The following is a 13,046-nucleotide window of genomic DNA, read 5'->3' as shown; positions in this document are numbered from 1 at the left end:
TCAGAATTGTTTTACTTTTAACTTCTCTGATTATTAGAGAGTTTGACTGATGTTTCAGATTGTTATTGATAAATTGTGATGCCTGTTTTGACATTTGGGTTTTTGAAATTTGATCTCTTAAAATTTGATTAAATTACCTTGAAGTCCAAAAAGTCAGATTTTTAGCAGAAATATTTAAGGCAACACTGTTTTCCTTCTATCTGTTTCTTTCCTTTTTATCCTGGATACCTTGCTTTTTGTCATACAGAAACTCTTCAGCTTGCTATAATCTAATTCATCTTCTTTGTCTCCTAGAATTTCTTCTATTTGTTGAATGGATAAGAATTTCCCTCTTCTCCACAATCACAGTAAATACAGCACAGTAGAAAGTATAGGCTTGCGGGTTCTCCGATTTAGAAGGAAGAACAGACCTGTGGAGTGACAGAGTCAGGATCCAAGATGAACCTGACAGGCTAGACCACGGGACTGGGAAATTGAGATGGAATTTAACATGAATAAGTGGGAGGCCTTACACCTGGGTGCCATATGTCAGGTCCACAAAACAAAATGGTCACAGAGCTAAGTGGCCATCTTTCTTTAAAGAAAGACCTGGGGTTTTAGTAAACTTTAAGCAAAATGTAATTTAAAAGCATGACCTGGCAGCCAGGAAGGTGATATGAGGGGAGGTGGCACAGGGTCCAAGACTAGGCTGGGTGACTCCCTCTTATACTCATGTAAAGCATTCTGGGCCAGCTGGAGACTGGACTCGGAGCATTTTAAGGCCCTTCCCTTCCCTTCCCCTCTCTTGGAATAGAAGATGAGGGATCCTTTAGGGGAAGCCAGATCATGGGAGCTTTTAGGTGTCTGCTGTGGGGAGTTTGCATTTATTCCTGAGGAGAGGATGTGGGAGAAGCAAGAGTTAAAGGGGATCCTGTCATGATGTCCCTGAGATTGTGGGGAGACTGTATCAGCAATGCCATATTCACAATGCCTATAGAGATTACAAATATGCTGATATAATTATCCATCACAAAATACGTCATGCTTGCCATATGGGGAAATAAACTAGAAAATTTATTAAGATACCAAAAGACTGAGTCCCAAAACCAGAAAGTGAAAGCCATCAGAGTAGTTATGACATTGGCACAGGTAGATAAAGTAGAAAGCACTCACATTTTCAAGCCTTTAAAACAGAACAGGCTACCTCAGGCAAAGGTCCTCCTCTCCCCATGCACAGCAACCACCCAGCGTCCAGGAAGCGCGCTCCCAGCAGCTCCGGCCCCTGGCAGTCCTCAGCAGGAGTCCTTAGCAGAAAGTCCTTAGCAGTCCTAACTCAAAAAGGGCTTTGCGCTGCTGCTGCCTCTGCTGCTGCCGCCGCCATCGCAACCACCGCCAGCCACTGCAGGAACGCTAGCTCGGCTTCCGCTTCCTCTTGCTCCGCCCCTTCCTGCTACCTCAGCACGTCCAATGGGGCGTGGAAGATCTTTAAATCCCATAACCCTTACAGAGACGAATCCAGCAGCCTTGTGCTGGAGAAGGGGAAGGGACAAGAGACAAGCGCTGCCGAGGAGGCTGCCCTGCTGCCTTTGCGAGTTGGTTAGTACATACAGGCTAACTCCCTTCTGTGTTCATCATTGCTTCCTCATCGTCTGATATTCCCCTAACCATCTTTCTTACTCTGCTCACCTCATGACTCCATCCCTCCTTGCCACCCACAACCCCAAATTCTTTCTGTTTAGTCTTTCTCCTTCCTTCCTTCCTATCCTCCCCTCCCCCTCTTCCCCATAGAAGGGATATATCTGCAAGCTGTTAAAGCCATTAAGTCTTTGTAGATGTTTTCTTTCATTTCTGTTATCCATTCATTTATACTACAATAAAGATTTGTTCATAAATCAAACATTCATCCTTTTAATATTGTTCTTGAAAATAATTTAATCTTGAATCTCTGTTCATTTAAATGTATTAATTTTCTACCAGTATGCCTTTACGTAACCTATACTGAGGATCCTAAGGCAAAGTCAGATGAAACTGTGTCCTTCTCCCCTCACCCCTGAGAGCAGGTGGCAGAATGAGCAGCCCTTGGGAAATGGGGGAAAAGAGACAGCATTGATCATCCCCTTCCTTGTTTTTCCTTTCAGGTAGTGAAAACGTTAGTCAGCACCAGAAGGTTTGTACTTTAGAGAAAGGTTATCGACGTAATGACTGTGGGATGACCTTCCTTGAATACAAACAACTTGTCCAGCATCAGAAAATCCGTCCTGGAAGAAAACTTTCTGAATGTAATGAATGTGGGAAGTCCTTCCTGGAGAACTCCAAATTTATTGTGCATCAGAGAATTCATACTGGAGAAAAACCTTTTGGATGCCAAAAATGTGGGAAGACCTTCCGCCAGAACTCACAACTTATCCGACATCTGAGGATTCATACTGGAGAGAAACCTTATGAGTGTATTAAATGTGGGAAGGGCTTCCACCAAAGCTCAGACCTCATTCGACATCATAAAATTCATATTGGAGAAAAGTGTTATAAATGTAAGGATTGTGAGAAGACTTTCCTTGAGAATTCAGCACTTGTTCGACATCAAAGAATTCATAAAAGAAAGAAACCTCATGAATCTAGTGAATATGAGAAGACTTTCCATGAGGACAAACAGTTTACTGAACCTCAGAGTCCATAAAGGAGAAAAATCTTTTGAATGTGTGGAATCTAGTGGCAAGGAATTAAATCTAGAGAAACATCAGAAAACTCATACTGGAGAGAAACCTTGTGAATGGAATGCATGTATGAAGGCCTGTGAGAGCTCAAAATTCCCTGTATGTCAGAGAATTCAACTTACAGATAAATCTTATGAATGTAATAAATGTGGAAAGGTCTTCCACCAGAGACCAGATCTTATTCACCATCAAAAAATTCATGTTGGAGATAAACCTTTTGAATTCTGTGAATGTGGGAAGGCCTTCCGCTTGAGGAAACAGCTTATTTAGCATCACATAATTCACACTGAAGAGAAGCCTTTCAAATGTAACAAGTGTGAGAAGACCTTTGGCCATAGTGCACAACTTACTGCACATCAGAGGATTCACACTGGAGAGAAACCTTATGAATGCAGTGAATGTGGGAAGGCCTTCAATGAGAACAAACAGCTTATTGTACATCAGAGAATTCACAGTGGAGAGAAACCTTATGAGTGTAACAAACATGAAAAGGCTTTCCGTCTGAAGACACAACTCACTAGACACCAGAGAATTCATACAGGAGAAAAACCTTATGAATGTAAAGAATGTGGGAAGACTTTCCTGGAGAGCTCAGCACTTATTCGACATCAGAGAGTTCATTCTGGAGCAAAACCTTATGAATGCAAAAAATGTGGGAAGGCCTTTCGCCAGAGCTCACATCTTACTCAGCATCAGCGAACTCATACAGGAGAAAAACCTTATGAATGTAATGAATGTGGGAAGGCCTTCAGTGTGAAGACACAACATACTCGACATCAGAAATGTCACGTTAGAGAGAAATCTTTTAAATGAAATTAATCTAGAAGGTCTTAAGAGTTAACAACTTGCTCTCAATCAAAAAATTCTTATATACAGAGCAATCATTCATGTGGGAAGACTTCCCATCTGAGGACATCAAAGCTTACCTCTTCTTAGGGCACTCATAACTGGAGAAAAACCCTGGGAAAGTGAGGAGTCCAGCCAAAGCACAACTTTCTGGGGATCAGAAAATTTATAGTGGAAAGAAGCATTATCAGTGTAATAGTTATGCTAAGAACTTCTGAGAAAGTAAAACATGAAATGAGTAGCAGAGTATTGGATAGAAGATTTATTAGTGTGTTGCATATGGGAAGGCTTTCCAAAAGAATTTTTAAAAACTGAAATTTAGAGAAAAAAATTCCTAAATGTACTGAGTATAGGGGTTTTCAGCCAGAGTTGAAAATTTAATCCACACCAGGAGATTCACATTGGAAAGAAATATTATGAAGGTAGGGAGGCCTTCCAGGGTCAACTTTCTTAGCCTCAGAAAGGGGAGAGATATTATCAACATAGTGATTATGAAAGGTCATTTGAGAAAGCAAAGATCTTAATTGAGCATCAGAAAAATTCATAGTAGAGAGAAAACTTGTCATTGTATTGAATGTGGGAAGACCTTCATCAGAGTTCAAAACATATTTATCAGAAAATTCACAGTAGAGAAAAAAAAAATTATTCAAGCAACTGTGGGAAGCTTTCCACCACGCTTCTCATCTTAACATCAGGGAATGTTGTGTTCAGATGAGAAACTTTATGAGTATATTGGGAAGACCTTTCCCCAGAAATCACAACTTTTATTGATCGAAAAACTCATAGTGGATACAATGAATGTCTTCATTGGGAAATGCTTTCCTCAGAAGCAGAAATCTTATGTTAGAAATCTAGAAAGACTTTTATAAAATATTATAAAGGGGATAAATAAAAACCACTGGGAAAATGGCAGCTAGGTGATGCAGTGGCTAGAGCTTCGAGCCCAGAGTCAGGAAGACCTGAGTTCAGATCTGGCCTCAGACACTGTATAGCTCTGATCAGGGGCAAACCACTTAACCCAGTTTGCCTCAGTTTCTTCAACTGGAAAATGGAGATAATAGTAGGGCCCACGTCCCAGGGCTGTTGAGGGGATCAAATGCAATAATGTAATAGAGTACTCTGTAAACCTTAAAGTGCCATATAAATGCTAGCTATGATTATTGATGCCTATGACCATAGGAGGAAAAGCATCCTGATCACTTAGAAGGAGAGATGGCTAATAGGGTATGATACTTTATCTAGTTAATTTAATTTAAATGAAAAGTTATTTAGCAAGTTTAGGTATTTGCATTGATATTGGATATTAAATTTCTAACAATGTTTAATGTGAAAAGAAAAAGCACAGACTTGGCCTTAGAATTTGCCCCATCCAACCTGTCATTTTATGGATGAGGAAACTAAAGGCTGAAGAAGGAATGCAGACCCGGTCCTCTGATTCCAAATGCCACTGGGCTTTCCCTACTCCAAAGTGCCTTCCAAGGGGACACAAAAGATGTGAAGATATTTGACTTGCTGTCTTGTTCCACTTGTTTCACATTTTAAAACAAACTAAATATCCAGGCTTTATGATTTGAGTCGTTTGAATTCTCAGCTGAACCTCTGATCTCACCCCTGTGGGAGCTTACCCTAGTTCATTTCCCATAGCCTCTCACCTCGACTATCGCAGTGAGCTCCTCTTTGGTTGTCCTGCCTTTGGTCCAGCCTCTGCACAGCTGCCAGGGTGATTCTCCTGAAGCTCCAGGCTGACTATGGCACTTTCACACCCTCCTCAGCCAGCTCTAATGGTGCCCTCTTGCCTTGAGGATCAAGTATAGACCTTCCCAGTTGACATTTAGACGTCTTCACAACCTAGCCCATTCCTTCCTTTTTAGTCTTATACTTTTAATCCCCTCGACCTCTGCAGTCCAACCATACCGGCCTGTTTGCCATTCCACATATGGTATTCCATGCTTGGAATGTACTCCCTCCTCACCTCCAGTTCTTAGAGGTTCTGATTTTCCATCAAGGCTCAGCTCAAATACTACCTGCTTCTCCTGGGCCCTCAGCTACTACTTCTCCTGCTTCATCCCCCCCCCCCCCATTGTGTTGTGTTGACTTTGTGTTCTCTACCTGCTTATATGTGTATGTGTTGTCTCCTCATCTAGAATAGGAGCTCCTTGAGGGCAGGAGCTACTCTTTTCCATATCCCCAGCACTTAGACTCTCTTGTCCATAGTAAGCTCTTTAAAAATTGCTTATTGGTTAATGGGTCGATGGTAGTGGAGCAGAGCACGAGAAGTGGCCGCATTGCTTTTCTCTTGCCTTTGCTGCACGACCAACCCATCCATGGCTTTCTACCACCCTACACTGCAGTTTTTTCTTAATTCCCTGATTGCAGTGTGTGACAAGCTTCTCCTGGCTGCTCTATAACTCTCCTGCCTTCCAGGTATTATGTCCTCTTCACCTATTCCCCTTTCCTGAAGTCATCAAGTATCCAGGTATGTGGTGATTTAGTTTGGAAGGCCTTCCTATGTCCTTAGAAATTTCCTCATCCTTTCTAGGAGATGATATGTAAGCTGCAACGATTCTTCTTGTAGCTTCTCACAAATTTATTGTAAGCACTACAGTGTGAGATGGTCAAAGATCCTGTTTGAGCCACTATTTCTGACTGCCTGGGTATGTAATCAAACCAACTCCACCAACGGCTTTCTGTGCTTCTGAGGAGAGCCTATGAGCCTTATTCCCACTGAGCCAGAACTTCCTTCCACTGGTTTTATGTACAGGGAGAATATCAAGACTGATTGACTTCCATTTTTCCAGTAGCATGTCTACACCGTGATTGAATAAGGATCTCACATTTAGAGGAAGAACGATAATGCAGATAATCTAAAGTCTGAGATTCTTAGTAGTCCCTAATTCTACCTATACAGTGGGAGTGGGGCAAGTCTCCCTCATGGATAAGTAGCTTCAGGCCACCGGGGACTAAAATGGGTCTGAACTTTTAAGAGGCTGAGCCAAGTTGAAAACCACGTCTTTATGTTACATAACCTCAAGTGGGTCCTCTCTGCCACCTAGCAGTCTTTTATACCTCACTAATTGCCTCACTAACCCACTCTCCACAGTGGCTCCTCCAGAACACTCGATCCATTAAAAACCTCCCATGGTCCTCCTCTCCCGTCCTCTCAGCCGAGAGCCTTGCTTCATATTTCACTGAAAAAATTGAGCCCATTCACTGATGCCTTTTTCTGTCATTTCATCTCTCGTGTCCCAAATGCCTTCTCCCACTATCTCCCCCAAGGCGGCTAGGTGGTGGAGTAGTGGGTCACTGGGCCTGGAGTCAGGAAGAGCCGAGTTCAAATCCAGCCTCAGACACTAGTTGTAAGATGGGAATAATGATAACACCTGCCTTCCAACGTGGGGAGGATCAAATGAGGGAGTATACAGAAATGCTCATTCTCTTCCTTCACCCTTTCTCACATGACACAGTGGTACTTGCCCAGGGAAGCCCCCCTGCACGTCCCTTTCCCTGGCACACTGCCCCCTCCAACTTGTCTTCCATCTCTCCCTGTTTGCTAGCTGCTTCTCCACTGCCTATAAACATACCCAAGTTTCCACCATCTTTTTAAAACTCACTTGACCCTTTGTGGAGACAAACTCTTCTTACCTCTCTGATCTAATCAATTGAAACTGCTGTTGTCAAGCCTACCAGTGATTTCCCTTTTTTTTGGGGGGGGGAGGGCAATTGGGATTAAGTGACTTGCCCAAGGTCACACGGCTATTTTATGTGTTAAGTGTCTGAGGCCAGATCCAAATCCAGGTCCTCCTGACTCCAGGGCCGGCGCTCCACTCACTGCACCACCTGGCCGCCCCCTGCCAGTAATTTCTTAATGGTCAGGCCCAATGTTCTTTTCTCAGTCCTCATCCTTGGTCTCCCTGTAGCTTTTGGCACTGGCAGTGACCTCTAGGTTTCCATGACACTCTATCCTGGTTCTCCTGTCTGTCTGACCACTCCCTTGCTCCATTTTGCTGCATGCTATGGTTTTAATTATCCTCTCTGCTGATGATTATGTGAATTATTAATCTAGTTATCCAGCCCCTGGACTCTATCTCCAGCTCCCTATTAGACATCTTGAACTAGATTTCCTATAGATACGTGAAGTTCAACATTCTCCAAACTGAACGTTATATCTCCCCACCCCCAAATTTCTCTTCCACCACCTGCATCTTACCCTCTACTCTCACACACCATCTATGATCTGTTGTGGTTCTATTAAATAGTAGGGCCCCCTATTTGATAGTTGCTTGGGAACCCAGAAATCAGTTTGGCAGAAATTTTAGTTAGATCAGTATCTTACACCATCTTCTACAAACTGTAAGTGGATGCATGATCGGATGAGTAAAGATCATGCCATTTAAAAATTAGAAATAGATCATATGCTTCTCACAGCTATGGCTAAGAGATCTATTCTTAGCCAGCAAAAGATAGAGGTAATCACACACACACACACACACACACACACACACATCAATTATTTTGATTGCATGAAATTGAAAAGCTGCTTAATGCATTGGGGCAACTAGGTGATACAGTGAATAGAACACTAGGTCTGGAGTCAGGAAGACTCATCTTCCTGAGTTCAAATCTGGCCTCAGATGCTAGCTGTGTGACTTTGGGCAAGTCACTTATCCTTGATTGCCTAAGTTTCCTCATCTGTAAAATGAGCTAGAGAAGGAAATGGCCAACTACACTGGTATCTGTATCAAGAAATCCCCAATGAGATCATGAAGAGTTGAACATGACTGAACAATGACTGGACAAGTCAATTTAGGGTATGAAGAGAAGCAGTTGAATTGGGGCAAATATCAAATATCTTGGATAAACTTTTGTGTCTACAACATAAATAACGTGAATATACACACAATATGATGCGTATGAACCAACAGCCATTCCTAATAAGTGGTCAAAGAATATTAACAATATTGAACGTTCCAAGCCACTAATGATGAGAGAATCACACATCAGAACTCAGAAGTTTCACTTTATCCCCTGCAAATTGGCAAAGATGACCAAAAGATGAATGTTTTTGGAGGGGCTGCGAGAAGGTGGCTGGTGAAGCTGTGAATTAGTACAACCATTTTAGGAGACAATTTACAACTATGCAATTAAAGTGACTAAAACATCCCTACCTTTTGACCCAGAAATTCCACTAGTAGGCATATCCCTGAAGGAAGTCAATGCTAGAAAAGAAAGCCCTAGATACCACAATAGCGATTTTTGTTGTAACAAAGAACTGGAAATGATGCATATTTGCTCATTCATTGGAGAATAGCTAAACAACTTGTACATGAATTCAATTAAATATTGCTATGAGAAACTATGAATGTAAATGCAGAGATACATGGAAAGACTTCCTGAACTGATGCAAAGTGAAGCAGAACTAAGAAAACAATATACATGACTACAACAATATGAGTGGAAAGAGCCATCGCAAAACAGATGTTACAAAACAAAAAACAATCATGCCACATGGAGCCTATATTTGCTGAAAGGTGGAGCAGAGCCCACAGGAAACTGTGAGTCAAGAGCGATTAGAACTGGAGGGAGGAGAGGACACATCCAGGGAGACAGCTAGGTTTGTGAGTGTGTGGGAAGGCTCCCTGTGCTGCTAAGGTGTATTAACTTCTTTGCTACTATGATGGATTTGGCTTTCTGGTTTTGGGATTCAGTTTTCTGGCATCTAAATAAATGTTTTGTTCCTGTCTTTTATATGGAGAGTCTGTTATATTTTGCAATTGGGGACTTATGCTGGCATATTTACAGTCGCCGTTGGTGCTGCAATATTGCCTTGGCACTACACAGACATCTCAAATTCATCATGTCCCAAACAAGTCAACTTTCCCTCCCCAAATCCACTCCTTTTGAACTTATGTGTCACTCACCTCACACATCCAATCCACTCTGCTCCTTGTCATTTATTTTTTTTTTAAGCAATCAGGGTTAAGTAACTTGCTCAAGGTTACACAGCCAGTTATTATTTCTGGATGTGGGGCTGAGTATCTGAACCCGGATTTGATCCAGGTCATCCCAACACTGGAGCCGGTGCACTTACTCGCTGAGCCACCTGGCCGCCCCTAAGCAATTGGGGTTAAGTACCTTGCTCAAGGTTACACAGCCAGGTGTTTCTGGGTGGGTGCTAAGTGTCTGAGCCTGGGATTCGATCTCCAGGTCGTTCTGACACTGGAGCCGGTGCTCTTACTCACTGAGCCACCTGGCCGCCCCTAAGCAATTGGGGTTAAGTAACTTGCTCAAGGTTACACGGCTAGGTGTTTCTGGGTGGGTGCTAAGTGTCTGAGCCTGGGATTCGATCTCCAGGTCTTCTCAACACTGGAGCCGGTGCTCTTACTTGCTGTGCTACCTGGCCGCCCCCTCCTTGTCATTTCTTCACCACATCTTTCAGATATGTTCTCTTCTCTCCCCTCACACAATCATGACCATACCAACTCTTGCACAGACTATCAGCTGATTTGCATTCCCTGCCTCAAGCTTCTCTCTGGCCATGCCCCTGCATCTCCAATAACTCCTTCCTGCTCCTTCCCCATGTCTTTGGTGTGTGGGCACATCATGTCCCTTTGCCCATATACAGTCCTCACACATACACGATGCAGCCCCACGCCTGGGATGCTTTTCCCCCTAAAATCCCTGGCAGCCTTCAAGACTCAGTTCAAAGGCCAATTTCCATAGGAGTCCCCCAGCTGCGGGGGCTGTCCTTTCTCAAATGACTTTCCATATGTGCACAACGTATTTCATATATGTGTATACATGTATGTGTCTTCGCCCATTAAACTATGTCCTTCATGAGGAGCTTCCTGCAGCCCTCTCCAGGCTGGATTGCTCGTCTCCACCAGGCCTTAGAAACCTCTTCACCCTAGAAGCTCAATTCTCTTGGAAGAGGTCTCCACCCTAAGGTCTCATCTTCTGACTGGCCGGCCCTCTAAGAACATCCAATCTGAGGGGTATGCCCAGGCCAAAGACATCACCATCCCTGTGGATGAAGGGAGGGCCTGTCTCTCCCCAGACTTCCTCCACCTGGGTCCTAGGACAGGTACCATCCCCACCCCTTCAGTTCCTCTTAGCTTCAGTCTCAGCCCATTAACGCATAAGCAGGTGGAGGGCAGGGACTGTCTTTAGGCTTCCATTTATATTTGCAGCACAATTTGGCACAAAGCCCAATACACCAGAAGTCCTAATAAATGCTTGATGACTAAGGAATGGCTATTTGTATCCTCAACACTTCACACAATACTTGGTGCTTAATCAATGCTGATTCCATGTTGACTGATTTGGGGAGGGGAGGAATTATCCCTAGGCAATACTGCATACAGCTTGCCCTCCCGAGGAGGCAGCCAGATTAATTAGGCTTCTCTGATTCCTTCTTACAAAGAGTGGCTGTCTGGGTGGAGAAAGAAGGAGGGGGAGAATCTGAAAGGGAGACAGTGTAAAAAGAAAAAAATGAATAAAAGTGAGATTTAGAAGAGATGGAAATAGAGAGCATTCGGGAAGTGCCCAAAGTGGACAGAGCTGCGGTCCACGGGGTCAGAAGAGCCAGCCTCCACTGAACCACACCAGGACGGGCGTTCTGGAGGCGGCTCTGGTTAGCTCCAGGAGCGGAGCATCTCTACTGCTGACAAGTCTTCAGTCCCCCCGCCCCAGCGGACTGTGGGAGCTTCCCTGCCTGAATCCCCCCATGGCCCAGGAAGCTCCCTCCTGGGGTCACCTCGGCAGCCTTAGTCCGCGCTCCATCCCGGCCTTCTGCCCCTCTCGGACACCTCACCTCTCACCAGGCTGTCCCCTTCCCTTCATCTCAGTCCCTTTGGTGCGGGCTCCTCCCCGGACCGCAAGCTCTTTTTCTGCATCTGCATACCCAGCCTTGGAGGGGGCTCCGGAAAGCCGCAGCGCCCCTGCGCACCCCGCGGCACGAACTGAAGCAGGGTGACCCAGGGGGAGCCTCAGCGGGGAAGCCTCCCTGAGGAGTGGGAGGGCGGCGGGGGCAGCGCTCGGACCAAGGCCCCCCGCGGCCCGGCAGTCGCCGGCCTCCAGGTTGTTGTCGGGCCACCGAGCCACTGGACCTTGCCGCGATGCCTCGCCCAGCTCCGGCAGCGCACAAGAGCCCTCCGTGCCGCCTGCCACAGCGGGACACACAGTAGGCGCTTAGCGCTGGCTCTGCCCCCGCCGGCGGACCATCCAACCCCCTCCCGCGGACCGTCCATCCCCCGCCCGCGGACCGTCCATGCCCCGGCCACAGAACTGTCCATCCTCGGGCCACCGGACCGTCCATCCCCAGGCCAATGTCCAGCGCCTCCCGGCGTCCGTTCGCACCAAGCCCGCAAACAGCAGGCTCTGCCTAGATGCCCGCTGGCCCTTCCTCCTCTGCAGACACCACCTAGCCTGCAGCCCTCAGCCAGCCGGCTCACTTGGCTGTTTTTTCTTCCCAGTCAAGAGAGTAAGGCAGGATCCTGGGCATGCGCACACTGGCCCCATGCCCTCACAAGCCTCAGCACTACATTTCCCAGAAGGCTTTTCCTTTCAAAGGTAGGCTTCCCTAGCAGGTGTAGTTGTCATGGAAACGAAGATGGCAGGGCCCAGAAATTGGAGAGCCTTTCTCGGATTGGAAGCTCAAACTGAGGAAGCGGGAAGAAAGCGGGAACCTGTGTCGTCACTTCCGCTTGTCCCTGTTTTTCTCTCCGCCCCCATAGCCCCAGTGCCGCTCGTGGCTGCTTCGGTTCCGCTCAGTCTTCAGTCGCTGCCCGCCTCCACCAGGGTCCGACCCCTGCATCCTGGACTGGGGTAAGTCGGGTAGAGGCCTGAGTGGGCGGGACACTCGGAGCCTGGTTTCGGAGCTTGCGGGGGGAGGGGGGGGAAAATGGGAGGGGCTTCAGCTTGGAGTTCTTTGCACCTGCGCAGTTTAATTAGCCAGTACAGTCGGAGCCACGCCCCCTCAACCAGTGGGTACTCCCATTGGTCAGCGTCTGAGGGCGCGACCGGGAGCCAATCCGCGGCGCCTCGGTCCCCCTTCCCACCTCGCGGCGTGGCTTTCCTCCCTCTCGCCTTGGAGTGCTTTGTGTTTGCCTGAGCCAGAGAATCTGCTGGACCTCTGACCTGCAGCTCTGCCTGATGGGGCGCAGATCCCTGCCCTCCACCTGCTGGGGCTCCCCACTGTCTCCACATCCTTCCCTTGTCTGGGGGTTCAGTCCCTGCCCCCCACAAACCTGGGGCTCCCCACTGTCTCCACATCCTTCCCTTGTCTGGGGGTTCAGTCCCTGCCCCCCACAAACCTGGGGCTCCCCAGTGCCTCCACATCCTTCCCTTGTCTGGGGGCTCAGTCCCTGCCCCCCACAAACCTGGGGCTCCCCACTGCCTCCACATCCTTCCCTTGTCTGGGGGCTCAGTCCCTTCCCCCCACAAACCTGGGGCTCCCCACTGCCTCCACATCCTTCCCTTGTCTGGGGGTTCAGTCCCTGCCCCCCACAA

The 13,046-nt window shown here is 46.5% G+C and overlaps 2 protein-coding genes across 3 annotated transcripts in view; both read left to right on the top strand.

The window, feature by feature from the left end:
- Positions 1-9,284, top strand: part of LOC138167689 (zinc finger protein 420-like) — a 48,778-nt gene extending 39,494 nt beyond the window's left edge. The window contains exons 8-10 of the mRNA XM_069096640.1: positions 2,288-2,366; positions 2,739-2,745; positions 3,032-9,284. Of these exons, the coding sequence (XP_068952741.1) occupies positions 2,288-2,366; positions 2,739-2,745; positions 3,032-3,506 (561 nt within the window). The 3' untranslated portion in view covers positions 3,507-9,284. The remainder of the gene's footprint in view (positions 1-2,287; positions 2,367-2,738; positions 2,746-3,031) is intronic.
- A 2,830-nt stretch (positions 9,285-12,114) lies between these two features.
- The window catches only part of LOC138167697 (zinc finger protein 135-like), a 19,434-nt gene continuing 18,502 nt past the window's right edge, over positions 12,115-13,046 (top strand). The window contains exon 1 of one of the 2 annotated variants that reach the window (XM_069096668.1): positions 12,115-12,362. The gene's annotated coding sequence lies outside the window, so the exon portion shown is untranslated. The remainder of the gene's footprint in view (positions 12,363-13,046) is intronic. The other variant, XM_069096669.1, reaches the window with a different exon arrangement.

The sequence above is a fragment of the Petaurus breviceps genome, unplaced genomic scaffold (assembly GCF_028583685.1).
Source record: "Petaurus breviceps papuanus isolate PSGF00001 unplaced genomic scaffold, PetGlider_PUasm1.0 287, whole genome shotgun sequence".
NCBI classification, from domain to species: domain Eukaryota; kingdom Metazoa; phylum Chordata; class Mammalia; order Diprotodontia; family Petauridae; genus Petaurus; species Petaurus breviceps.
Note: the sequence above shows the minus strand (reverse complement) of the source record. Positions and strands in the feature narration are given on the sequence as shown.